General features: G+C 43.1%; 1 protein-coding gene across 1 annotated transcript in view; it reads right to left on the bottom strand.

Moving 5' to 3' along the window:
• Positions 1–27,750, bottom strand: part of CWC27 (CWC27 spliceosome associated cyclophilin) — a 270,523-nt gene that overhangs the window by 85,962 nt on the left and 156,811 nt on the right. The window contains exons 12-13 of the mRNA XM_077286145.1: positions 8,217–8,326; positions 432–538 (exon numbers count right to left, since the gene is read on the bottom strand). Coding sequence (XP_077142260.1) covers positions 432–538; positions 8,217–8,326 — 217 coding nt within the window. The remainder of the gene's footprint in view (positions 1–431; positions 539–8,216; positions 8,327–27,750) is intronic.

Here is a 27,750-nt window from a genome sequence, read left to right as displayed (position 1 = left end):
TTGCATCACCCCTCGGGGGCCGTACAAACTGGGCGCTAACTCCGCCCACAAAGTACATTCTGACGTAACCTTTCATTGCACGCGCCGCGGCGTTCAGTAGTGTATGCAGGGCGCCCGTGCTCACAGAGCAAGAAAAAAATAAAAGGTTGGTGACCGTCAAAACACAGTTGCTGGCCCAATCACTGTGGTCCCAGGAATCTGCCTGGGGGCCGGAAAAAAGGTCACCGTGGGCCGTAAATGGACCTCGGGCCTGAGGTTCCCCATCCCTGGTGTAGAGGATAACTTAGATGAACAGGAAGTTTAGTTACTCTTTAAGCCTGCGTGTGTTAGAGGCCCCGGCTAGGAGTATAGGCTATGAAAACATAAGAGAAGCAGAAATATATACCATAGGTTCACCTCAGCGCAGTTACATTACCATCCTGGTCCCTTACCATCCTTTATCATCGTCTTCTTCCGTCTCGGACACTGGCTCCTCTTCTGGGGCGTCAGTTATCGCCTGTGACAGTTTTGATTTAAAACGGTCCAAAAGCGACAATGTCTAAAATGAGAAAATAAAATTCCGATTGAATCCATCAATTGTGAGTAAAAGTAATGAAAACTGCGTCAGTAAATCACGGCCATTGTACGTTCTACACTCCGTGAGTAGACGCGAGTTCTCAGACCATCTGCATCTGATGTGACCCCATGACACTTACTTCGGGGAATCTAACTCTTCATCAACATCAAAGCCATTGTGATGATGCAAGGACTGGCGTGCTCACAAAGATGGGAACCATCACTCTTCATACGACTGTCATATACTGACTTTAATTCAACCCAAACCTCTACTACAATGACTTGGAAAGTATAAAGGTTATATGTAATAATTATACATAGACATTTCCATGTCATAACTTAGGCTGTCCAATTTAAAAAAAAAAAAAAAAAAGGTGGAGGGGAGGGGGGGAAATCTTCATTTTTTCCAGAAACAGCGCCACTCTTATCCATGGGTTGTGCTTGGTAAACTATTTCTGCCCCATTCACTTGACCTAGACTTTATGGAGGACCTTTCAGCTCTCCAGATATGTCCGTTTTAGTAAATACTTGAATTCCCAATGATATAACATTTCTGAAGCATCTTTTTTCCTTTCCTCTATTATTCCTCCTGGAAAAGCGTCCATGTGTTATTACTGTTCCCCTTGTCAATAGACACTGCTGGCAATGATTGGCCAAGGATACAGTATGTAGGGTCACGTCTTCTTTGGCAAAGGGAATGATCGCTATGAGTGTATTCCTACATTTGCAGGAAGAATCATAGAGGAAAGGGTAAACATAGATGACTTACTGCTGTCACTTTTTTGGGCAATACAAATTTTACTAAAATATAAAATATCAAGTGTTTTGTCAGGTTCTCGTTAATGGTTTGTCAGGTCCTCTTTAACAATACAAACATAAAATTTTTCATGGCAATAGGAATTAATCTGTCGGATGAGGTTTCTTTAAAAGCATCAACAAACTATAACAAACCCTGATCATTTATGTAATTTCTTTACTTGTAACCATAACACTGCTAATGCTCATGTATGCAACTGCATTAATCGTAGCCCACAACAATGCTAATACTCATATATGTAACTTCCTCAGTCATACCCCATAATTCTGCTAATGGTCATGTATGCAACTTCATTACTCGTACCTCAGAACGCTGCTAATGTTCATGTATGCAACTGCCTCAGTCGTACCCCATAACGATGCTAATGCTCATGTATGCAACTGCATTAATCGTAGCCCACAACAATGCTAATACTCATATATGTAACTTCCTCAGTCATACCCCATAATTCTGCTAATGGTCATGTATGCAACTTCATTACTCGTACCTCAGAACGCTGCTAATGTTCATGTATGCAACTGCCTCAGCCGTACCCCATAACGATGCTAATGCTCATGTATGTAATGTCCTCAGTTGTACCCCATAACGCTGCTAATGCTCATGTATGTAATGTCCTCAGTTGTACCCCATAATGCTGCTAATGCTCATGTATGTAACCTCTTTACTAGTGATGGGCAAACCAACCAGTAAAAAGTTTACCTCCAGTCACAGAGACGTCGGCTGATGAGAGAGTACTACTCACATCAGCCTACGCCTGCTGTCACTAATAACAGCATGAGCAAGCGTCAGCTGATGGCACCATCCAGGCTGAAAACCACGGAAGAATGAGCTGCTGCGAGCGCAGAGTCAGTAATTACCGGTGATGTCATCGAGGTTACCGCAGGTCACCGAGCCTGCGTTCCCAGTTCACTTAAAGGGAACCTGTCAGCCCCCCCCAGGCGTTTGAAACTAAAAGAGCCACCTTGTGCAGCAGTAATGCTGCATTCTGACAAGGTGGCTCTTTTAGTTATTGGTGCTGTAACTGCAAAAATAATCAGTTTTATAATTTGTCCTAAATACCTGGTCTTCAGTCCTGGAGGCCGGCCTTTTCCCCCCTGCTGCAGACGCCACACAGCCGTCACTCAAGTCTTCTTGGCGCCGGACGCCGCCTTCTCAGCGCTGTTTTGAAATAAGAGCGCAGGCGCCGGCTCTTCTCCAGCCTTGGGCAGGCGCAGTGAGCGCTGCCCGTCTGTCCTCATATGCAGTCTAGCTGACTGGCCCAGTGCAGATGCCCTGCCTGTGAATAAATCAGAAGACACTGCGGGGCTGGGATTCACAGGCAGGGCGGCCGCACACGCGCAGTCAGCTAGACTGCATATGAAGACAGAGGAAAAAAAGAGCGCAGGCGCCGGCTCATTTCAAAACAGCGGTGAGGAGGCGGCGCCCAGTGCCAAGAAGATTTGAGTGACGGCTGTGTGGCGTCTGCAGCAGGGGGGAAAGACCTGCCTCCAGGACTGAAGAAAGGTATTTAGGACAAATTACAAAATGGATTATTTCGGCAGTTACAGCAACCAGAACTAAAAGAGCCACCTTGTCAGAATGCAGCATTACTGCTGCACGAGGTGGCTCTTTTAGTTTCAAAAGCCTGGGGGGGGGGGGGTGACAGGTTCCCTTTAAGTATGAGTCGGGCCAATGAACTGCACTGACCTCAAGGCAATCACCGCTAGCACCGCGAAAAAAAGTCTCATGGCGCAGCACTGAGCTCAGTGAATTCACCGCAGTTCACCTTAAAGGGAATATGTCACCCCAAAAATCGTATATGAGATAAGGCCACTGGCATCAGGGGCTTATCTACAGCATTCTGGAATGCTGTAGATAAGACCCCGATGTAACCTGAAAGATGAGAAAAACAGATTACATTATACTCACCCAAGGGCTGTCCCGGTTCTGTTCGGGTCCGAAGGGCGTCACAGGTCCAGGTCCGGCGCCTCCTATCTTCATCAGATGACGTCCTCTTCTTGTTATCCTGCTGCGGCTCCGGCGCAGGCATACTTTGTCTGCCCTGTTGAGGGCAGAGCAAACTACTGCAGTGCGCAGGTGCTGGGCCTCTCTGACCTTTCCCGGTGCCTGCGCTGGAGCCGAAGCGTGAAGACAAGAGGACGTCATCGTATGAAGATAGGAGGAGCCGGACACGGATTGCGACGCCCATCGGACCTGGCCCGCAGCGGGACCGTTCCTGGGTGAGTATAAAATAACTTGCTTTTCTTATCTTTCAGGATACATCGGGGGCTTATCTACAGCATTACAGAATGCTGTAGATAAGCCCCTGATGCCGGTGGCCCTATCTCATATACGATTTTTGGGGTGAAAGATTCATGGTGAACTCACTGAGCTCAGCGCTGCACCATGTCACGGTGCTAGCGGTGATTTCACGCAAGTCACCGCAGTTTAAAATTTTTTATTTATTTATTTGTAGCGCAGGCTGATGAACACTCCTATCTGCTGCGCCTGCTCTCGCTGTTATTACTGGCAGAAGGCTGATGAGAGTAGTACTCACATCAGCCAACGCCTCTATGACAGGAGTTAAACTTTTTACCACCGGTCACAGTTGCTGGCGCTCAAACTGATGGTGTTTCTCATGCAGTCATGCAGATGACAGCGTGGAAAACACCCAGTACGGACCCCGAACTCTACTGTTCGGGTTTGCCCATCACTACTTTTTATTCGTACCCCATAAGGTTGCTAATGCTCATGCACTGTATGTAATTTCCTCAGTCATACCCTATAACACTAAAAGAGCTCATGTAACTCCTTCAGTCGTACTTCGTAATGCTGCTAATGCTCATGTATGTAATGTCCTCAGTCGTACCCCAAAACGCTGCTAATGCTCATGTATGTAATGTCCTCAGTCGTACCCCACAACGCTGCTAATGCTCATGTATGTAATGTCCTCAGTCGTACCCCAAAACATTGCTAATGTTCATGTATGTAATGTCCTCAGTCGTACCCCACAACGCTGCTAATGCTCATGTATGTAATGTCCTCAGTCGTACCCAAAACGCTGCTAATGCTCATGTATGTAGTGTCCTCAGTCATACCTCAAAACGCTGCTAATGCTCATGTATGCAGTGTCCTCAGTCGTACCCTACAACACTGCTAATGTTCATGTATGTAATGCCCTCAGTTGTACCCCAAAACGCTGCTAATGCTCATGTATGTAATGTCCTCAGTCAAACCCCAAAACGCTCCTAATGTTCATGTATGTAATGTCCCCAGTCGTACCCCAAAACATTGCTAATGTTCATGTATGTAATGCCCTCAGTCGTACCCTACAACGCTGCTAATGTTCATGCATGTAATCTCCTGTCGTACCCCACAACGCTGCTAATGCTCATGTATGTAATGTCCACAGTCGTACCCCAAAACGCTGCTAATGCTCATGTATGTAGTGTCCTCAGTCGTACCCTACAACGTTGCAAATGCTCATGTATGTAATGTCCTCAGTCGTACTCCACAACGTTGCTAATGCTCATGTATGTAATGTCCACAATAGTACCCCAAAACGCTGCTAATGCTCATGTATGTAGTGTCCTCAGTCGTACCCCACAACGCTGCTAATGTTCATGTATGTAATGTCCTCAGTTGTTCCCCACAACTCTGCTTATGCTCATGTATGTAACTTCCTCAGTTGTACCCCATAACACTGCTAATGATCATGTATGTAACTTCCTTACTTGTACCCTATAACACTCATGTATGTAACATTTTTACTTGTACCCCATAATGCTGCTAATGCTCATGTACGTAACTTCTTCTGTCGTACCCCATAACACTGCTAGTGCTCATGTATGTAATGTAGGGATTCACGTTCTCAGGTAGGCTTTAGGAAGCGTTCACACATGCAATGCGGTTGAGTCTAAACATGTGCAGGTTTACTGCTTTCATAATAATATAAGATATTAAAAAACACAGCCTCTTCTGGGAACAAAACTATAGCAGCAAACAGTTCATTCTCCAGGCACATATATGTCAGTATGGGATCACCCAAATCAATTAAATTGCAGTCCTTTGTCATAGAGCAAGCTTTATACACAGAAGAGGAACGTTCCTACCAGTCTTGGTATCCCCTTCAGTCTGAGCTCCAGCACTCTCCAGCACCAAACAGGAGGGTTCATCTCCAAGCACAGTTCAATTTGAACAGGCTGCAGCTCCCACACGCTACTCTACAGCTCCAACACACAGATTGCTCAGTTTTCCTAGCTGACACGTGCAGTCTCCATTCAGAGAGAGATCCTGGCTTGTCCCTCTTCCAGCTATAGCTCACATTTTGGCTGGTCACTCACCAGCTTCAACACACTCGACTCTGCTCATCATCCAGCAGACTGACACACCTAGCGAACACAGGCCCTGGTTCTTAGTAAAAGCTAGCCAGGTGCATCTAATTAAGACCTGCATTGGTAGGATTTAACCCATTTCTACCTAGCTTTGGTATAGTAACTTCCTCATTTGTACCCCATAACACTGCTATTGCTCATATATGCAACTTCTTCAGCTGTACCCCTCATATCCCATAACATGGCTAATACTCATGCATGTCACTTTTTCAGCCGTACCCATAACACTGCTAATATTCATGTATGTAGCTCCTTCAGTTGTACGCTACAACACAGATTACGGCTGCATACTGTAGCCTATGGAGACGGGAGTAGAGCGAGAGAGGCACACACATTGATGCAGTTTTATAGCGTTTAGTGTTTACAGCTACAATGCTCAGTACTGCGGTAAAACGTCCTTCATGCTCATGCTGCTTCTGACCGTGTGCAACATAAAGGGATTCTACTGTCTCCGTTTATATGTACTGTGTATAGGAGACATCATAAGCAATATAGTATCCACCTACTAGCTCAGAGACAACTGGCAATTGGAGATAAAGCCTGATGAAAGAGCTGGATACCCGTTATATGAGCAGAAATAGCATTAGTCACGTACACAGATGACCCGTACAGAGATCTGCAGTACCAAGCACAGACTATGGACAAGTGAGGAACCTATTCTCAACAAACAAAGCAGATCATTATTTTTAATCTCAGATAACCTATTTAATCTCTTAGCGACTGTGCCTGAAAGGGCCATAATGACCAATCATTTTTTTTTTTTTTTTTTTAAGTCTCTCCAAATTTAAAGGTAAGGTACCGCGTTTGTAGATTATTAATAAATCACTGTAATGTAGCATAACATACTGCTATAACCAAGTTTTAAATGCATGTGAAACAGATTTCGTGTGTTATATGTGTTTAAAGAAGGAACTGGGGGCTGACATCTTGGTTTTGCAGCAGTAGCAGGACACTAACAGTGTCATTTTACAGCACCCCATGGACATAGGAGCTAATAGACCGGCGCTGACCCTATCTTTAACATTGGAGAGGTGTTAGCAGTGAGCTGGGCACGCCTCTGTGGGCTGCACAACTCACTGCTGTAGGTGTGACTAGCAGCCATTTTATTATAGCCCAGTGCTCTCTGCGGAGCTCCACTTACTCTCTATCACAGGAGCTCCATTCACTCCATTAAGCTGCATTCCCAGCCTGCAGAGAGGTGACACCTGACACCTCTCTCAGCCATACAATGTATCTCTCCCCTCCCTCCACAATGCCTGGCCATTCACTGCAGACCTGGAGCTCCTTCTTATCTTACTGAGGGATGAGGCACAGACAGCTCTGCACAGACAATGCTGCTCCATACACACCACATAAACTAACTGTGCTTCTGATGCAGTAACTGCTGGTGATAGCAGATCACAGGGCAGTCACACACAAAATGGCTCTGCCCTGTGATGCTGCTCTTCATTCTGCCCCAGGGATATTAGACCACCCAAAAGGGGAGGGAAATGCTGATGTCAGCAGTTACTGCCCAGATTTTCCAGCTAACAGTAAAGCTGGTAAGTCTTACTATAGCTGCTTGAGGTCCAAAACGGAAAATGCTCCCCCTAGTGGTCAATATATATATTTATAAGAAAACATATAATATTTTTCATATAGAAATGTTTGCAAACAGTGCAAACATTGCATTAATACATTTTATTTACTATTTTAAGCTTAATTTCACAAAAAAACAAACTACAAGAAAACTGGTGGCACCTTCCCTTTAAGAGACCATAACTTTTTTTATTTTTTAATTGGTGTGCGGGAGAAATGTTATTATTTTTCAACACGGTTTTCGTTCATTGTTCCTATATATATTTCACAATAAATAACCTGCTGAATTGGTTCTTCAGATTTTTATAATCATATGGACACCTAATGTGTATTTTTGTTTTATGCAACATATGTACCAAAAAAAAGACTTACTAAATAATCACCACTGCATAGCATTTATAATTGTTACATAATATATCCCCAAAGAAATCATAAATGATTCCTGGGTGACATACTGTTATTTGTATTGTTCACTGTGACTGGGGCATCCATAGGAATCCCGGTTATAAAGTAGAAAACAGCCCAACACAATGACAGAAATGATTGGCGAAGCTGATTCTTGACCACAGAATTGTTAATTGGTGTTGTTTGGCCTTACCTACAGGTCTGCAGTCACTGTGTGCATGCTGTGAGGATTCTCCGCTCCGTATGTGATTTGTATATATGTAGTCACATGGCGACTAGACGTGTGCAGCCTCATTCAAGTGTATTCAGCGAGCATGGACACGTCTAGTCGGAATGTGGCCAGAAGTATGCAAATAGCATACTCGTGTTCACATGACCGCCTGCTCCCTGCGCCGGAGAATCCTCAAACGAGAGCGTGCTAGAAAGGGTTAAATTATTATTAGAGTGTTCACTTTGCAAAAATAGAACTACACGTCTTGGTAAATTACCTGTTCTTCTCTGGAAGATCCTTTCTTTGTATTTTTCTTCCTGCAGTCTTTATACTTTTCTTTCTCCTTCATGTATTCTTCCAAGGCACTATTGGCTATTATTTGTTCAGCTAAAGAAAAAAAGAAGAATAAAGTAGTAAAAACCACAACCTAAGATTAAAAAAAAAAAATTAAAAAAAAATTACGGTACTTTTTTTTTATGACTTAGAATAAGTTTTAAAAGTGTTCCTGTGCGAGCTGTTGCTGTGACATTACATATATTTTTATGGCGCCCCTGGTGCTCTTTTGACCAGAACATCTATAGAATGTGTCTAGTGATGAAAAAAGCCTGTCTGCAAATTTTCTGCCATGTACAGACCGATCCAAGATGGACTGCGGTACTGGTCATGTGCGATTACCGACACTGATCAGCCTAATCAAAAGAACACCAGGGTGCACAAAAAAAAAACAGTAATTTACACATTAGCATTTTTTTTAAAGATTTTAATAGTAAAAAAATATTACTTTTGTGTTAGATAATGCTAAAACTTAATATTTGTGGGACGACCCATTTAATCTATAAAACAGATTCCGGACTTAATACACACTAATTCATAAGTGGTTTAGAAAAGTCAAGTTAATTAGCAAATATCCCACAACTAAATAAGTAAGTAACAGCACAATCTTTAAGTGGGGTGACACAAAAGGATAACAATTATTTGTTTTGTACGGTCCTGCCATCTTTTATAATAAATAAGGTGACACATTGAAAGCTGTTATGAACCAGTCACCAGCCAAAGGTACAAAGAACTACTGAGTGCATGGTGTACGTGAAAATTCTGATTCCAGGGACCAGAACCTGAAGGAAAATGTAGCAAGGGAGAACGTAGACCAAAAGTTAGATTAATTAGGTGAAGTGATAAAACACAGCTCTTTAGTGAGGCCTTAGGGCAAACTAAAAACTGTCAACACCTGAAACTAATGGGATTGCCTGGGGTAGTGCATTCCAGGGAACTGGTGCAGCCCAAGAAAAGTCTTGGAGACGGGAGTGGGAGGTTCAGATTATGGAAAATGTTATTCTTAGATCTGTAGAATAACACAGCACAAGGGTAAGAGATGTAAAGTGGTGCAGTACTGTGAACAGCTTTGTGGGCAAGAATGATATGTTGTATTATATAACAGATGGGTAACCAGTGCAATGACTGGCACAGGGTGCAGGTATCGGTGCAGCTGCTTTCCAGAAATAAGAGCCTGGCTGCTGCATTCAGGATAGACTGGAGAGGGGACAGTTTAGTGATATAAAGACCAATTAGTAAGGAATTGCAGACAGTACAGGGCCACATATGCAATTTCTAGCTGTTGGCAGAGCCCTCTCTTCTGACGCTATACACAGGAGTGCTCATTCTGCTGAACCCTCTTGTGTTCTCTATCAGAGCCAATGTCAGACTCCTCTGGTGGCTTATCTTGCCAAGTATAAAATACCAATGTGAAAGTGGACTTGCTGAATCTTTATCTCCTCCAACATCATCTCTCATGGAAGAGTCGAGAGGCCCCCATACTCATTAGATCGTCAGCTGAGACCATTGATATCGGCAGATTCAGCCACCGTTAATCTAATGTGCACAGAGGTTTGTCCAGTTTCAAAGGTAAGAAAATGGCAGATTTAGGAGATGTTTTTTGAGGTGCAAGTGACATGAGTGAGTCAGTGATTGGAAATATGGTGTCAAGGAAAGATCAGAGTCAAATTAAACACCAAGACAGGCATGTGCTGCTTTGGATTTATGGAACTATAGAAATATCAGGTAGGATCAGGGGTGTCCATATCATTGGTGCACCCTGTGCAGACACATAGGGCCCCTATGAGCCCCCTATAGAGGTAAGGGGGCCCATGGAATTGTGCATCATGATGAACTATTGGGCTGAAAGGGCCCATATATTGTTCTTGCACAGGGGCCTCTTCTGTCTGTGTCCACCAGTGTATTGGTTAGTATAGGGAAGAAGCACAAGAAGTCCAGATCTGGAAATATTCAGTCAATGCCTGGTGCTCTATTGCAATGCGGGCATGACGTGAAGATAAGGCGTATATAATCGGGTGTCATCAGTGCAGAGATGGTACACAAAACCACCCTTAAGGCCGATAGATTGCAGAATACCGAGGAGCAGTAGGGAATCGATGCTGTCGGACACTACAGAGAGATGCAGAGGAGTCGGAGGAGTGTCTGCTATTTCTTCTGGCTGTCAGGAAGTCGTTACAGACTTTAGTAAATTAAACATTAACTAAATTCAAATGAAAAAATTTGTTGGAAATGAAAAATAGTAACAGTGATGGAAAACACGATCGCGCAGTGTATTCTGAGCAGACAAGGCAGAGTGTTCTATACACTGGTATGGCACCTAATACTGGAGCCATATCGAAGCAGAAGCTGAAAAAACAGAAGCAGGAAGGACTCGGCTTAAATGATTAGCATGCGCCATGCCAAGGTTATTGAGGCACGGTGCCAACACAAGTAAACATTCTGCCAATATGTAAAGAAATAAAACTCAAGCAATAAACTGGCATTCATCTGAAGCTATAAATGCCAACTCATACTTCCAAAGGGGATTTCCTTTAGAAGTTAAAGCACCTCATAATAATTTGATTGATAACATACACATATAGATACAGAATCTGCCATACTCAATCACTCCATATTTATATATTAGGCAGATGCCGAGAATTGGCAGCTTTATGGGCGATCCTGCGGCTCTCTGGTTTATGCTGCTGCCTTTCAGGACTGCGGCTCCTAATTCCGTATCTGACGATGGCAACATTGGTTTTAAAAGGAAATTCTAGAGAGCATCATATAATCTTCTGTGAATTCTGAAAGGTAATCATATATCCCCGAATAGGAAAATGTCAGGAAAAATGTAACTAGACTTTTCACAGGAAAACGGCAAATCTGCCTGAGGGCTCCGTGCACATGGCCATATATTAGGTCCGAGTGATCCGACAAAACATAGGATTGCTCTCGGACTAATGTTATTTTTTGGGGCCGTGCACATGTCCGATTTTTTTTTTACTCAAACCAACTCTGTCTGATGAAAAAAATCGCAGCATGCAAGAATTGCAAGTCATTGAGTCAGTGGAAATAATCAGACTGCGCTCTGATAACATCAGAGTGCCGTCCAAGTGACAGAATGAAGATTTTCTTTCCCCCATCTTCAGCACATCCGAGAAAATAGATCACGCTCTGATCAGAGTGTGATTAAAGTAATCAGCCCCAATCTCTTAGAGGAGAGACAATATTGTTGTGTGACTCTAGCTGGCCATGGAAGTCTGCTGCATTTACCTCCTGCTTAGGCTGGAGTTTCCTCATTGCCCATGACATACGTGCTGCTGCACAGTGACAGTCAGCAGCCTCTCCTGGGACGTAGCGATTACATGGCAGGCTATCCGGCTCACAATGATCTATATAACCTCAGTCTCTGATAAATCTAATCTGGCCACCCCCTTCCCCCATGATGATAAGACAATTAGTCGTTTGCAGCGGTGCATAGATAGAAAGAAAGAAAGTGTGAGTTGGGTTGAACAGTTGAGGGGGTGGTCAGCATTATTTTATCTTGCTCTTTTTTCCCCTTAAGTTCTCTACACTCCAAAATATATAGTATATGTCTGTGTGATACAGCAATAAGGAACAGAAATATAATATTTTATTTCACTTACAGAGGTAACTAACATCCCTTGAAAAGATTAAAGGTTACATCCCTGGTGGTGCATAGGAATAAAGGGATTATTATTATTTTTGTGCCAAGCTATGGCAGTAAAATGGTTAAGGTTAGCGTCCTGGGTGGGCTAGGAAAAATGGAGAAGTTAGAGTATTCCAGTGTAACAAAACTGTCCCCCAAATGCACATGTAGCATTACAGAGCCGGTACTTCCTTTCCTCAGGTCTACCGCCCGCTCTCTGCCGCCGCTCCGGTCTGTGTTTTGGCTGCAGGGGTGACATCCTGACGATGGCAAACATCACCACTGCAGCCAGTCACTGAGCTCAGTGGCACTGTTGGAGACGACAGCATGAGCCGCTGGGCTCAGTGATAACTTGGTGATGTGTGATATATATGCGATGTCACCACTGCAGCCAATCACTGAGCTCAGTGGCTCTGTTGATGAAGACCGCATGAGCCGCTGAGCTCAGTGATGACTTGGTGATGTGTGATATATATGCGATGTCACCACTGCAGCCAATCACTGAGCTCAGTGGCTCTGTTGATGAAGACCGCATGAGCCGCTGAGCTCAGTGATGACTTGGTGATGTGTGCCATATTCGCGACGTCACCACTGCAGCCAATCACTGAGCTCAGTGGCTCTGTTGATGAAGACCGCATGAGCCGCTGAGCTCAGTGATGACTTGGTGATGTGTGCCATATTCGCGACGTCACAACTGCAGCCAAAACACAGAGATTGGAGCAGCGGCAGAGAGCCAGCGTTGGAGCGTGGAATAGGCGAGGGCTTTTGGCGAATAAATAAGCGTAAAACCAAGTACTCAGTACCTTTGGGGGTCTGGCGCCCCCCTCCCCTGTGCACGACTGTACATTCAGCTTTCCACAAGCAGGTCCTAATACCTCAGGCACGGGTCCGTCTCTGCCCCCTTCTACTTTGAGGCCTGCTTGCACATAGCGAGGTGAATCACCAGAGTCAGGGACAATTCTGGTGGGTCGCGGTGGGATGACTTACCCTTTTTTGATAGAAAAAAAAAAAAGTTACCCAAGTACCCTGTTTTTTATATGTGTTACTATTTATTTCACTTACTGTAGTAGGTCTACGCATTACGTTTTTATTCTTGGTTTTGAGAATAAAAGCCTGAGGAAAGCAGTTTTGCTAAAGTGGAAAACCCCTTTAACACCTTACTGGCATCTGCCATAAATGTATTGTATAAATCAGTAGCGGGTTTAAGGAGCTCGCCCCATACTCGGCAGATAATGGCTGTGACACAGCAAGGACCTGCCTCTAGCAGCCGCAGGTTGAGCAGAGCTCCGTCCATGACTGTTAACCTGTTAAATGACGCTGTCAATCTCTGACAGAATGACACACCCCAATGCCAACATAATAATATCTCTATGTACACATCTACGCCCTCGTGAGACGATTACGGGGCACCTATGGTTTGTTAAAACAGCCGGGGGTCTGTTGAAAACCTCCGTTCTTGCCATCATGAAGCTCCTCTGAAGCCCACCTTTGGCTTGGCTTCAAAGGAGAATGGTTTTTTTGCTATATACAGCAATGCATTGCTGTATATCTGATGAAGGCAAGTTCAAGTCCCCTAAGGGGACTAATAAATAAGAGTAAAAAGTTAAAAAAAAAGTTTTGGGCAAAAAAAAAGTTTGAATCACCCCCTTTTCCCCCATTAAAATGAAAGAAAATTACAATAAAAAAACAAACATACACATTCATAGTATCACCGCATCCATAAAAGTCTGATCTATCAAAATTAACACGTTGGGTAAATAGCGTAAACAGAAAAAAGTTCAAAACACCAAAATTGCGCTTTTCTTGTCACCGCAACACCACAAGAAAATACTGTAACAAGTGAAAAAAATGTCATCTATCCAAAATGGTACCAACAGAAAAAGTTGTTTTGCCCTGTAAAAAAATAAGCCCTCATTCAGCTCCATTGACCAAAAATGAAAACACTACAAGTCTTGGAAAATGGCAACAAAATATAAAAAAAGTATTATTTTTTTGTTTTTAACAAAACGTTCAGATTTTTTTTTAGTAATAAAAAAAAAACTGGACAAATTTGGTATTGTCGTAATCGCAGTGATGAGGAGGAATCATACTGCCAGCTTTGAAAGAAGGTGGAGGAAAAAACAAAAACGCATAAAAAGGAAATTGGCCATGTCAAGAAGGGGTTAATGATAACACAGAGGACTGTGGATAATGTGATTAGAGGAGGGATAAGAAGCAGGCTGGGGCCATAGTAGGTACCACTCCTGTGCTTTATTACCAGTAATCTTGGGACATTATGTTTTATATGGTTTAATATATTTGATCATTGTAATAGTATTAAAAATTTATAGCTGAAAGTAGAAAACAAAACGTAAAGAAAGTAATGAATCAGCTTTATACGAGAAAGTGAAATAAGTAATACAAGAGGACCTGTCATCAAGTTAAAAGTGGCCACTATTTTCAATAATTTTAGTTCTTTTCCTTTTAAAATCCGCCATACGGTTCCATAATGAGCTTTTTTTTTTATTTAGTGATAATTTGCATTTCCTTTACAAAGGCAGCACTTCTCACAGGGTTCCTTGGGGGCGTGTCTTTAGGCTACTCTGCTGCTTTATCCTGTGAGCCTCGCCCCCGAGGACCAGAAAAATTATCATTAAATAAAAAGCCTATATCTCTGGAACCATATGTCGGACTGAAAAAAAAATGGAATACTCTTAGGAGAAGCAGGAATAAACTAAAAGAAAAAACAGGGTACTTTTTACCTCTATAGGGGATTATAATTTTAGAAATGACAAAATATGACTATTTTCCAACAACATTAATGTGTATCATAAATCATAAGTACATGAAACGTATTTTCATGATTTCTGCTTAAATACCTTTCCATATGTAAGGTTATTTCAGTATCTGCTTGAGATTTAGATTTCGGAGTCTGCAGAAACATTTGTCCACAAATGTAGCAATCACCCATCAATTTACCCCCTCCCCCTTCCAAAAATAAAAAGGCTGATCTATCACACCCACAATAGAGACCCCAAAAAGATCAAGATCAAGAGGATTATTATTATTCTTGGCTTTACTGAGCAGTTCTTTTTGACTGTTTTTGGTAGGATGGTGAGAGGTCATGTATGTTTTCTTGCCCAATAATTTTATTTTTTCATCATAGCGTGTCGATTTGTGAACTGGACGGTCTGATGAAGGGCTTCTTGTTGTCACTCTTCTTATCGTGTAAAGTGAAAACAAAGTGAATTGTGCAAAACTAGAAACAAATTATCAACGTATCCCTTCGAAAAAAAAAAAGTCTGCTTGCCAGATGTTTAAAAATATCAAGCAGGATTGTAGATTTCCGCATAACCAAACAAGGCCATGTTATATCATGGGCTCAACTCAACAGCAATGAAAAGCTGTACATGATGCTGGAGAAGCTAATCATGGGGCCGCCACTAATGCTGGGTGATAAACTACAGCCCACTCATAAAATGTAGGTTTCAAACTTATGGCCGATTCTCAATTTTGAATTTCTTGAGTTCTGCTGAAAGAAACATTATATATATATAATGCTCAGATTTTGGGAGTACAAGTATTCTCGATACGAGATACTTCTGATACAGGATTCTATCAGCAATGAATGACTACAGTTCAAGGGAATCTGTCAGCAGGTTTCTGCTTCCTCATCTGAAAGCAGCATGGTGAAGGCAAAGAAAAGCTGAATCCAATGATGTAACACTTAGATTACTGGTTGCAGCTGTTCTGACACAGAGTAGATTTAGCATGAAGCAGAGCTCAAAAAGCTAACCCCGCCCACACAAGGCTGTCTGTGTACATTGCCTATTGACAGAGAGCTGCTTATCGCAGGAAGGGGCGGAATGGGTTAGCATGCATGTGCTGCTATAGCTTCTGTAGCCTGACAATGATAATAATCAAGGGATTAAACCTTCAGTCTAAGTAACAACATCACACAGCTTGACATGTGACACATCCCAGAGTTCCGTGTTTTAACCCCTACCTCATCCTGTCCACAGATTAGAGTAAAAACCTGCTGACCAATTCCCTTTATGACACTGCCAATTGTAACCAGCAGGTAAGCGGTGGAAAGTGAAATCCTAACTGAGCCGTACGTAACTAGACCAACGGAGCCTGATGCTTCTATAAAATGAAATGTTTTATTATAAAACACATCCAACAGCCATAACCTTTTTAATTTTTATGTTAAAGGGCACCTGTCACCCCGTTTTTTCCGTATGAGATAAAAATACTGTTAAATAGGGCCTGAGCTGTGCATTACAACAGTGTATTTTGTGTACCCTGATTCCCCACCTATGCTGCCGAAATACGTTACCAAAGTAGCCGTTTTCGCCTGTCAATCAGGCTGGTCTGGTCAAAAGGGCGTGGTGTCTTCCCCCAGATCTTGCTTAGTTTTCCGTTGGTGGCGTAGTGGTTTGCGCATGCCCAAGGTCCCGAATCCACTGCACAGGGGAAGGAAAAGAGCGCGATGTGCGTTATTTCCCTGTTGATCAGTGGGGGCGGCCATGTTCCTTTGGCCGCGCGTGCGCAGATGGAGCGCTCTGCTGCCCGCGGCTTCAGGAAAATGGCTGCGGGATGCCGCGCGTGCGCAGATGGAGATCGCGGCGGCCATTTTCCTGAAGCAGAATTCGCATCTCGGCTTCAGGAAAATGGCCGCCGCGATCTCCATGTGCGCACGCGCGGCATCCCGCGGCCATTTTCCTGAAGCCGCGGGCAGCAGAGCGCTCCATCTGCGCACGCGCGGCCAAAGGAAGATGGCCGCCCCCACCGATCAACAGGGAAATAACGCACATCGCGCTCTTTGCACTCCCCTGTGCAGTGGATTCGGGACCTTGGGCATGCGCAAACCACTACGCCACCAACGGAAAACTAAGCAAGATCTGGGGGAAGACACCACGCCCTTTTGACCAGACCAGCCTGATTGACAGGCGAAAACGGCTACTTTGGTAACGTATTTTGGCAGCATAGGTGGGGAATTGGGGTCCACAAAATACACTGTTGTAATGCACAGCTCAGGCCCTATTTAACAGTATTTTTATCTCATACGGAAAAAACGGGGTGACAGGTTCCCTTTAATACAGATCTATGAGCTTGTGCATTTTGAGAAATTACATTATCTTGTAAGTGATATCCTTCTAATACCCAAGTATCTTTAAAGGGAATAAGTCAGCAGATTTTTGCTATGGAATCAGGAATAGCATGATGTAGGGGCTGAGAACCTGCTGTTTCAATATAATCAGTGTTTTATTAGCAGGATATTATCACTACAGGACAAGGTGTCTGATCCCTCCTAGTGAACCTGAGCTGTATAACCCCACTTCCACCACTGATTAGCGGCTGTCAATCACTGGTGTTATACAGAGCTCTGCAGCACAGAAAACTGTGATTGTATCAAAATAGCAGCAAGAAGACCAGCAAGTGATATATTAAAGGAATCAGGATCTCAACCACTACAGTGGCATGTAAAAGGCTGGGTTTTTATAAAGCTGGGAAATTTGCATCACCTGGCCTTTCCTAACGATGATGGTGAATAAGCCATAACCCTAACGAATTAATTAAGGTCTGAAACCTTGGTCAAAGTTATCTGAGCATTCAAATCTTTAAGAATGCAAAAACTTTTATATTGGCCCATTTTCCTTTTTTGTCATTTTTAAAATGTAAAAGATATAAAAAATAAATAAATTAAATATTTTTTTTGTTGTTGCCTAAAATGCAAAGGAAATGTGTCATCTTTAACGTTAGAACTTCTAGAGATCATTTCATCTTAAACTTGCTTAATTGTTCACAATAACAGTAATTTTGACCAGGGGTGACCAAACTTTTACATGCTGCTCTGCGCCTGTGCTAGCATTTCTTCTGCGGTGTAGCTATCAGTGTGTCAAGAGTGGGAGATGAGGGTTGCATTAACAATCCAACACAATGGGCAGCACTTTGAACACATTTTATAAGTGGTCATAAACTTGTACATAACTCATGAAAGAATAAAGTTACATTAAAACCATTGCTTTTCTTGTGAAATTCTCAATAAGGTTGATGTGTCACATGACCCTCTTCCCATTGAAAAAAATAAAGTTGGATCCAAAATGGCCGACTTCAAAATGGCCGCCATGGTCACCACCCATCTTGAAAAGTTTTCCCCCTCCCATATACTAATGTGCTACAAACAGGAAGTTGATATCACCGACCATTCCCATTTTATTTAGGTGTAGCCATACACATGGTCCACCCAGTAGATATCACTCATGTAATGTAAGAAGTGAAATCTTTGGCATTGTACTATACCTATATTTCTCTGCCGTATCTGTGCATCATGAAATGTGGTATGTGTTAAAGGGGCCCACGAAAACCTGGAGCCGATCTGCAGGTAGGACTAGTGTAACATTTATATCACCTGTATACCCATATTAATAGGTCATATACGTCCCAGGGGGTGACAAATTCCCTTTAAAAACATGTTCTTAGGGCAACTGGCTTTTCCATGAAACTTGCCGGTGTGTGTGTCTGTGTCTCTGACATAAGAAATGTGATTGTCTACCCCACGGGAACAGCAACCTATGTGAATGATTGCAATCTGTGCTCGGCATAAAAAGCATGCATGTCTTTAACACATGACAGATGTCGGAGGATCCAGACGTCGCAGTTACCTGGAAACCTGCAATCTGTATTCATCATGGTAAACATCTGCTGAGCAGATCGCCTAGATAAAATATACATCCAATTTGTCTTCTGCTTTGAACTGTGAACTTTCTTATTATTTCTGGTACTGACTGTATCACCCCCCGGGTGGTACAATCAACAGCACTGAACAGAAAGGTGCACATGGCGGGTTGTCTAGGGAGACGGAATATTGCCCGAACACGTCATCAATATCGGACTGCTCTGCCCAATATTAAAGCAAATGTATAACAGCAATGATCTTTGCCAATTTGTCTCCAATTTTACCAAACAGGGTTGGCCCTTGGTTGGAATGGGATGACCATGACGTCTCCACACAAGCTGAGCATAGCCAAGAAGAGATGGTGAGAGGACGTGGCATCTACGGATATAATTGAGTGTCAATTTTGGGAAAACAGAACAAATGCAGTGGTGGCCATGAAACGTGCCCGATTCCCTGGATTTCTGATGGCGGGGAGTATTCAGTTCTTCTAGAGATCAATGATGGAGATACTCTATGATGACCACTTTGAACCTAACAGCAGAGGAGAAAGGGGCCTTGATACCGTTCTCATACATCGGCCCCTTGCGATGGTCTACAAAATAGTTGATGTGAATACAATAGTGGGGACCTGGGTCAGAAAAGTATAGCTACAAGAAATGCAACATACAGGTCCTTCTCAAAAAATTAGCATATAGTGTTAAATTTCATTTTTTACCATAATGTAATGATTACAATTAAACTTTCATATATTATAGATTCATTATCCACCAACTGAAATTTGTCAGGTCTTTTATTGTTTTAATACTGATGATTTTGGCATACAACTCCTGATAACCCAAAAAACCTGTCTCAATAAATTAGCATATTTCACCCGTCCAATCAAATAAAAGTGTTTTTTAATAACAAACAAAAAAACCATCAAATAATAATGTTCAGTTATGCACTCAATACTTGGTCGGGAATCCTTTGGCAGAAATGACTGCTTCAATGCGGCGTGGCATGGAGGCAATCAGCCTGTGACACTGCTGAGATGTTATGGAGGCCCAGGATGCTTCAATAGCGGCCTTAAGCTCATCCAGAGTGTTGGGTCTTGCGTCTCTCAACTTTCTCTTCACAATATTCCACAGATTCTCTATGGGGTTCAGGTCAGGAGAGTTGGCAGGCCAATTGAGCACAGTAATACCATGGTCAGTAAACCATTTACCAGTGGTTTTGGCACTGTGAGCAGGTGCCAGGTCGTGCTGAAAAATGAAATCTTCATCTCCATAAAGCATTTCAGCCGATGGAAGCATGAAGTGCTCCAAAATCTCCTGATAGCTAGCTGCATTGACCCTGCCCTTGATGAAACACAGTGGACCAACACCAGCAGCTGACATGGCACCCCACACCATCATTGACTGTGGGTACTTGACACTGGACTTCAGGCATTTTGGCATTTCCTTCTCCCCAGTCTTCCTCCAGACTCTGGCACCTTGATTTCCGAATGACATGCAAAATTTGCTTTCATCAGAAAAAAGTACTTGGGACCACTTAGCAACAGTCCAGTGCTGCTTCTCTGTAGCCCAGGTCAGGCGCTTCTGCCGCTGTTTATGGTTCAAAAGTGGCTTTACCTGGGGAATGCGGCACCTGTAGCCCATTTCCTGCACACGCCTGTGCACGGTGGCTCTGGATGTTTCCACACCAGACTCAGTCCACTGCGTCCTCAGGTTCCCCAAGGTCTGGAATCGGTCCTTCTCCACAATCTTCCTCAGGGTCCGGTCACCTCTTCTTGTTGTACAGCGTTTTCTGCCACATTGTTTCCTTCCAACAGACTTACCATTGAGGTGCCTTGATACAGCACTCTGGGAACAGCCTATTTGTTGAGAAATTTCTTTCTGGGTCTTACCCTCTTGCTTGAGGGTGTCAATGATGGCCTTCTTGACATCTGTCAGTTCGCTAGTCTTACCCATGATGGGGGTTTTGAGTAATGAACCAGGCAGGGAGTTTTTAAAAGCCTCAGGTATCTTTTGCATGTGTTTAGAGTTAATTAGTTGATTCAGAAGATTAGGGTAATAGGTCGTTTAGAGAACCTTTTCTTGACATGCTAATTTATTGAGACAGGTTTTTTGGGTTATCAGGAGTTGTATGCCAAAATCATCAGTATTAAAACAATAAAAGACCTGACAAATTTCAGTTGGTGGATAATGAATCTATAATATATGAAAGTTTAATTGTAATCATTACATTATGGGAAATAATGAAATTTAACACTATATGCTAATTTTTTGAGAAGGACCTGTATTTATCGAATTCTGAAACTTCAAAAGAGAATTTTGTGTAGCCAAGGGAATAAATACAGGCTGGAGTCTGAAAATTACAAAGCATGCTATCGGGATTACCATTACTGCCCTGCACATTATTCATACTGATACAACATCCAACTACAGAATAATTAGAGGACAACGTATCACTGTTCAAAGGCTGCGACAGGAACAAGGAGCGCGGTGACACTGCACTGACATCGATATTGAGCACTCAGTGGCTAATCCATGTAATGAAGGCCATGTTTTACTACTTGTAACGCATTTATCTTTGAAAAGAAACAAGAAATGTTGGACGGAGCCATGCCGTAACATCATGCCATTCCTACATATTTCGGATCATTTCAATGTTCTCTAATGGGAATGTTTTCTGGGTTTTTTTTTTTTCCTTTTAACCATAGAAATACAATAAAGTTGGGAGTGGGTCATAGAAATACTATTTTACCGAGAGTCAAGGGAAAACAAATGTTGCATTTGTTATTATCAGGCCGGGTTTACGTAATCAGGGAGAGGTGGGGAGGATAGAAGAAATGAAAAACGTGTAAGATTATGGTTATTTGACATGTTCTTCAAGAGAGTCAAGTGATCATGGGACAGAACGGAAGACATGGACCTTGTGGGTGATTTATCCTAGGGACGTTCCTTTTGAAGACAAAGGAACAAAATGAGAAGACACATTGTATAGTGAATAACCAACCCGGTGTTTAGTTTATGTGCCCTCTGATGTAGTGGTCTAAAGGCCCCACATCATAGAAAAGTTGTTGGAATGGTTAAGTTCGACCATAACAAACAATCGCTAGCTGCTTTAACAAATTATATAAGACAGATGGCCAATCGATGAACATTCAGTATCTTTCAAAAGGCCGATCGGGCAGTTTGGATTTTTTCGGACAATTATAAATATTTTGCTGTATCAACGGCTGAAAAATTGTAACACGACCGATGCAGTCTGAGTTGTGTTCCGATTGTTCATCTGACAGGCCCATATTTGTATTTTATGTATGGAGATTTTAACCCTTTTCGAGCTCTTTTTGGGGTCAGTCTGGGATCCAATTATTTTGTGGATCTAAAACTGATCAGACAGGCTGTTTTGAGCAACAAGGACTTTATTGATAGACGAGACCCCGTATGACATGTAATAATCACTGACTCATTTATCTGCACATTTAGAAAATAAAATTGCTTCACATATACAATTACGGCTAATGATTTTCTTTCCAAATTTGAGTATTACCGATTCACTAGATAGTAGGATATGCAAATTGCCTCTTCTGAGAAAAAGAGGACCAGCTGGTATGTCACTCTCCATAAGGAGAAACGTTACCCCTTAGATAGTAGGACGCATTGGTAAAATTCGATTCATGAGGTTTAAGAGCCTGCACGTGACTGTCCTGGACTGAAAGGGATCAAAGACCGTCCCAAACAAGCAACACCATGTGAACCTAAGAGTACATCAAACAACTGCCGATCAGTACATATTTGGCAATCGGTGGTCAATTCATAGTCAGATTAGATTACATTTAATATGTGTGCAGAATGATCAGTAATAGATCGCTCACTGCACACAAGCCAAGCAGGTCATTCGATTCATAACAGCATGTTATTCTTTTCCCTTACACCTTCCAGTTAGAACATTGATGCATAATATAATATACTATATCTCTATATACTGGGAGAAAAACAAATACAGTATACTCACTTCACCGATCCCTCGCTGCTCCTCTCCCATTATTGCCCAGTACCAATGTTGCACTTCCGACTGCAGCCAATCACTGTGTCACCACTAGGGCCAGTGATTGACCGTAGCGGTAACATGTACATCTAGCCAGAAGCAGCATGGACACTGGCAGTGTACCTGGGAAGCAGTTGAAGCAGAGCAGCAGGAGATGAGTAAAAGGAGGAGGAAACCATTATTTTTCAGCCTTCCAGCCTATCTTGGAAAACGCTTCAGAGAAGGACAATGCCACTTATGGTTCTCATATTCTAGTAAAAACCTAGATGGCAATGGAAAAGTAAAAACTGGCGATCAGTAAGATTAGTATACAATTTTTTACATTTTGTCTCTGGTTACAAAATATTCACAAAGAAACATGATGTGTAATCCCAAATACCAGCTGCACACAATCTATTAACAGACCTAATCAGACTCAGCAGAAAACCACCATACAATAAATAAGACTGGTAAAGATGATAAGTTTTGAGTGCCAGGCAGCGTTAAGCAAAAAGATTCAAAGACACTGGACCAGCAGCCATGTTGGGAGTCTATGGTCTCCGGAGCAGAGACCTGTGACCCTTCTCCTGCCTGCCGGTATCCCTGGCGCCTCTACTGATTGATTAGGAGGCCTGGTGTATGGTCATGCGTGAATTACCCCAGAGTGATGATGTTGTACCAGGTCTACTAATCAGGGAAGGTGCCGGGGTTGATGGCAGGTAGGAGGAGGCTTCACTATTGACATGTCCACTGGACTAGGGTCCTACAAATCCTAGCGCCAGGCCATCTGTGGCATTTCCTTAGCAGGGCAGCTACTGCAAGCCTGTAAAAGTGCTTAGCCAAGTGCAAGATATTAGATACTGAATGTGTAGACAATTTGTAGATTTAGATCTCAGCAAGTTGAGAGCTGCGCAAAGAATTAAGCAAACGGATTCTACAGTATTCACGAGAGGGAACTGATGACTGTACAGATATATTCTATAGCGAGTGGTGAGATGCGTGTGAAACATACAGACATACATGTTTCCGGGTTTGCATTCCGCTTTGAGGTATTTGAGGTCAATGAAGTTTCCAAATGTTTGTACAGATATCAGTTATGTTTTGTCTGCCTGTCCATATCAATCACTGGACTGGAAATCAATCTATTGTTGAAAAGTACACGATTTCGGATAGGTACAGTACGTGCGAAAGGGCGGATGAGGATACAAGGCTACAGGGAATGTCATGTGGGCAAGGAACACTCACAATAAAAGTATTAGGAGAGATTAAATGGAAGATTGAAAGATTTGTAATGAGCAAAAAAATATTTATAATAAGTAAAGTATAGGTACATTCATGTAGAACTAAGTCACTATGTCAAATCCAAAACCAACAATCTCCGGCTATTCTGCTCAATTCAAGACACACATTTTAATGTCTTTAGCAAAAAGGTACAGGATGTGTGTTTCTGACATCATTGGAACAAAAAAGGTGCGGGAGGGGAGTATAAGCTTTTTGTTATAAGGGGACTACGTAATTTCAAAAGGGATTGTCCAGGTAGTGGACAACCCCTTTACTATATATGCGACATAAATTGAAATCTTGTTGTACCCGGCGCTGGCTCAGAGAGCCCCAACCGCTCTTGCTAACGATTCAGCTGCTGCACGGCAACAGAGCAGCTGCTCTTCTTCTGGGCTGCTCTGTTGATGGACGTTACAACTGTCGTCATGCTGACTGACAGCCAGCTACCCACATGAATTAGTAAGTCACGCCCCATCAACAGAAGAATAGTAGCCGCTGATCCGTCACGCTGAATCGGTGGCAGGGGCGGTCTGTGACCTCTCCGTGCTAGGAGAGATTGGCACTAGGCACAACAGGCAGATAGTTGGCAACTACTTTCCTGTGAGTTTTCATGCCCATAGTAAAAAAAAAAAAAAAAAAAAAAAATCCTGGCTAACCCCTTTAAAGTTAACAGCGCTGCCTGTTGTGAATTCCGTTCTTGGGCTCCATCCTGTGGTTGCGAATGGTATTTTTGGGAGTTCTGCTCTTGGGCTCCCTCTGGTGGTTTCAAGTGGAACTTAGCAGCTGCTGTCACTAATCGGTTCCCTGGCCTTGTTATTTAACTGGGCTTTTGGCTGTAGTTGATGCCAGCTGTCAATGTTCTCCAGTGGATTCAGTCCTTTTCTGGAAGTTCTCTGTTGGCCAGTCCATTTCAGCTCAAGATAAGTTCTGCTAGTTTTTGGGTGTTTCCCTGCTTATGACCTTCTGTTCAGTTTAAGTTATGTCTCTTTTGTCCAGCTTGTCATTATGAAATATTCCGGCTAGTTGGAAGCTCTGGGGTTGCAGATTTGCCCCTCCACACCGTGAGTCGGTGTGGGGGTTATTTTTGTAAACTCTGCGTGGACATTTAGTTTTTATACTGACCGCACAGTAGCCTTTTCTATCTCTGTCTATTTAGATAGTATTGTGTTGTGAATTCCGTTCTTGAACTCCCTCCTGTGGTCATGAATGATACTTCGGCGAGTTCTGTCCGTGGACTCCCTCTGGTGGCTGTGAGTGGAACTGCTGGTTCTGAGGTTGCTTCCTCAGCTGCCCTCGTTTGCGGCTGGGCTGGCTTCTCTAACTCCACTCAGATCGTTACTCCATGCCAGCTGTCAATGTATCAGTACTGGTTCAGATCTCTCTCGGATCTTTCTGATGACCTGTCTAATCCAGCAGAAGCTAAGTCCCTGCTAGTTCATTTGTTGTTCATTGTGTACTGAATATATTTCTTAGTACTTGCTAAGTTCTAGTCCAGCTTGCTAACATGATATTGCCTTGCTAGCTGGAAGCTCTGGGTTGCAGAGTGGCACCTCCGCACCGTGAGTCGGTGCGGGGGTCTTTTTGCACACTCTGCGTGGCTTTTTGTAGTTTTTGTGCTGACCGCATAGATCCCTTTCCTATCCTCAGTCTATCTAGTAAGTCTGGCCTCCTTTGCTGAAACCTGTTTCATCCCTGTGTTTGTGATTTTCCTCTTAACTCACAGTTAATATATGTGGGGGGCTGCCTTTACCTTTGGGGAAATTTCTCTGAGGCAAGGTAAGGCTTATTTTCCTATCTTTAGGGGTAGTTAGCTCTTAGGCTGTGAAGAGGCGTCTAGGGAGAGTTAGGTACGCTCCACAGCTATTTCTAGTGTGTGTGTTATAGGATTAGGATTTGCAGTCAGCAGAGTTCCCACTTCCCAGAGCTTGTCCTGTCTTCTAGTTTAACCATCAGGTCATTCCAGGTGCACCTAACCACCAGGTCCATAACAGTACAGCTGGCCCACAAAGTGTTAATGCATCTCAATAGAGGGATAAGAGAAGTTCTGAGACCATTTTTTTTTCTCTGCAGTGTGTTTTGTCTTTCTTTTCCCCTTAACCTCTGGGTGGTTCAGGACTCAGGTGTAGATATGGACATTCAAGGTCTGTCCTCTTGTGTTGATCACCTCACTGCGAGGGTACAAAGCATTCAAGATTATGTAGTTCAGAATCCTATGTTAGAGCCTAGAATTCCAATTCCTGATTTGTTTTTTGGAGATAGATCTAAATTTCTGAATTTCAAAAATAATTGTAAACTGTTTCTTGCTTTGAAACCCCGCTCCTCTGGTGACCCCATTCAGCAAGTAAAAATCATTATTTCTTTGTTACGTGGCGACCTACAAGACTGGGCATTCTCCCTTGCGCCAGGAGATCCTGCATTGCTTAATGTAGATGCGTTTTTACTGGCGCTTGGATTGCTTTATGACGAACCTAACTCTGTGGATCAGGCAGAGAAAATCTTGCTAGCTTTGTGTCAAGGTCAGGATGAAGCGGAGGTATATTGCCAGAAGTTTAGAAAGTGGTCTGTGCTTACTCAATGGAATGAGTGTGCCCTTGCAGCAATTTTCAGAAAAGGTCTTTCTGAAGCCCTTAAGGATGTTATGGTGGGGTTTCCCACGCCTGCTGGTCTGAATGAATCAATGTCCTTGGCCATTCAGATCGATCGGCGCTTGCGTGAACGCAAGGTTGTGCGCCATTTGGCGGTGTCCTCTGAGCAGAGACCTGAGCCTATGCAATGTGATAGGACTTTGAATAGAAATGAACGGCAAGAACACAGACGTCAGAATGGGCTGTGTTTTTACTGTGGTGACCCTACTCATGCTATCTCTGATTGTCCTAAGCGCACTAAGCGGTTTGCTAGGTCCGTCACCATTGGTACTGTACAGCCTAAATTTCTTTTGTCCGTTACTCTGATTTGCTCTTTGTCGTCCTTCTCTGTTATGGCATTTGTGGACTCAGGCGCTGACCTGAATTTGATGGACTTGGAGTTTGCCAGGCGCTGTGGTTTTTTCTTGGAGCCCTTGCAGTATCCTATTCCATTAAGGGGAATTGATGCTACGCCTTTGGCCAAGAATAAGCCTCAGTACTGGACTCAATTGACCATGTGCATGGCTCCTGCACATCAGGAAGATGTTCGCTTTTTGGTGTTGCATAATTTGCATGATGTGGTCGTATTGGTTTGCCATGGCTACAGGTCCATAATCCAGTATTGGATTGGAAAGCAATGTCTGTGTCCAGTTGGGGTTGTCAAGGGGTACATGGGGACGTTCCGTTGTTGTCAATTTCTCCTTCTACTCCTTCTGAAGTCCCTGAGTTTTTGTCGGATTACCGAGATGTATTCGATGAGCCCAAATCCAGTGCCCTACCTCCTCATAGGGATTGTGATTGTGCTATTAATTTGATTCCTGGTAGTAAATTTTTTAAGGGACGACTTTTCAATTTATCTGTGCCGGAACACGCCGCTATGCGGAGTTATATAAAGGAGTCCTTGGAGAAAGGGCATATTCGCCCGTCGTCGTCACCGTTGGGAGCAGGGTTCTTTTTTGTGGCCAAGAAGGATGGTTCTCTGAGACCTTGTATAGATTACCGCCTTCTCAATAAAATCACGGTCAAATTTCAGTACCCTTTGCCTCTACTGTCTGATTTGTTTGCTCGGATTAAGGGGGCTAGCTGGTTCACCAAGATAGATCTTCGAGGGGCGTATAATCTTGTGCGTATTAAACAGGGCGATGAATGGAAAACAGCATTTAATACGCCCGAGGGCCATTTTGAGTACCTGGTGATGCCATTCGGGCTTTCTAATGCTCCATCTGTGTTTCAGTCCTTTATGCATGACATT

The sequence above is a fragment of the Ranitomeya variabilis genome, chromosome 1 (genome assembly GCF_051348905.1).
Source record: "Ranitomeya variabilis isolate aRanVar5 chromosome 1, aRanVar5.hap1, whole genome shotgun sequence".
Taxonomy (NCBI): Eukaryota; Metazoa; Chordata; class Amphibia; order Anura; family Dendrobatidae; genus Ranitomeya; species Ranitomeya variabilis.
Note: the sequence above shows the minus strand (reverse complement) of the source record. Positions and strands in the feature narration are given on the sequence as shown.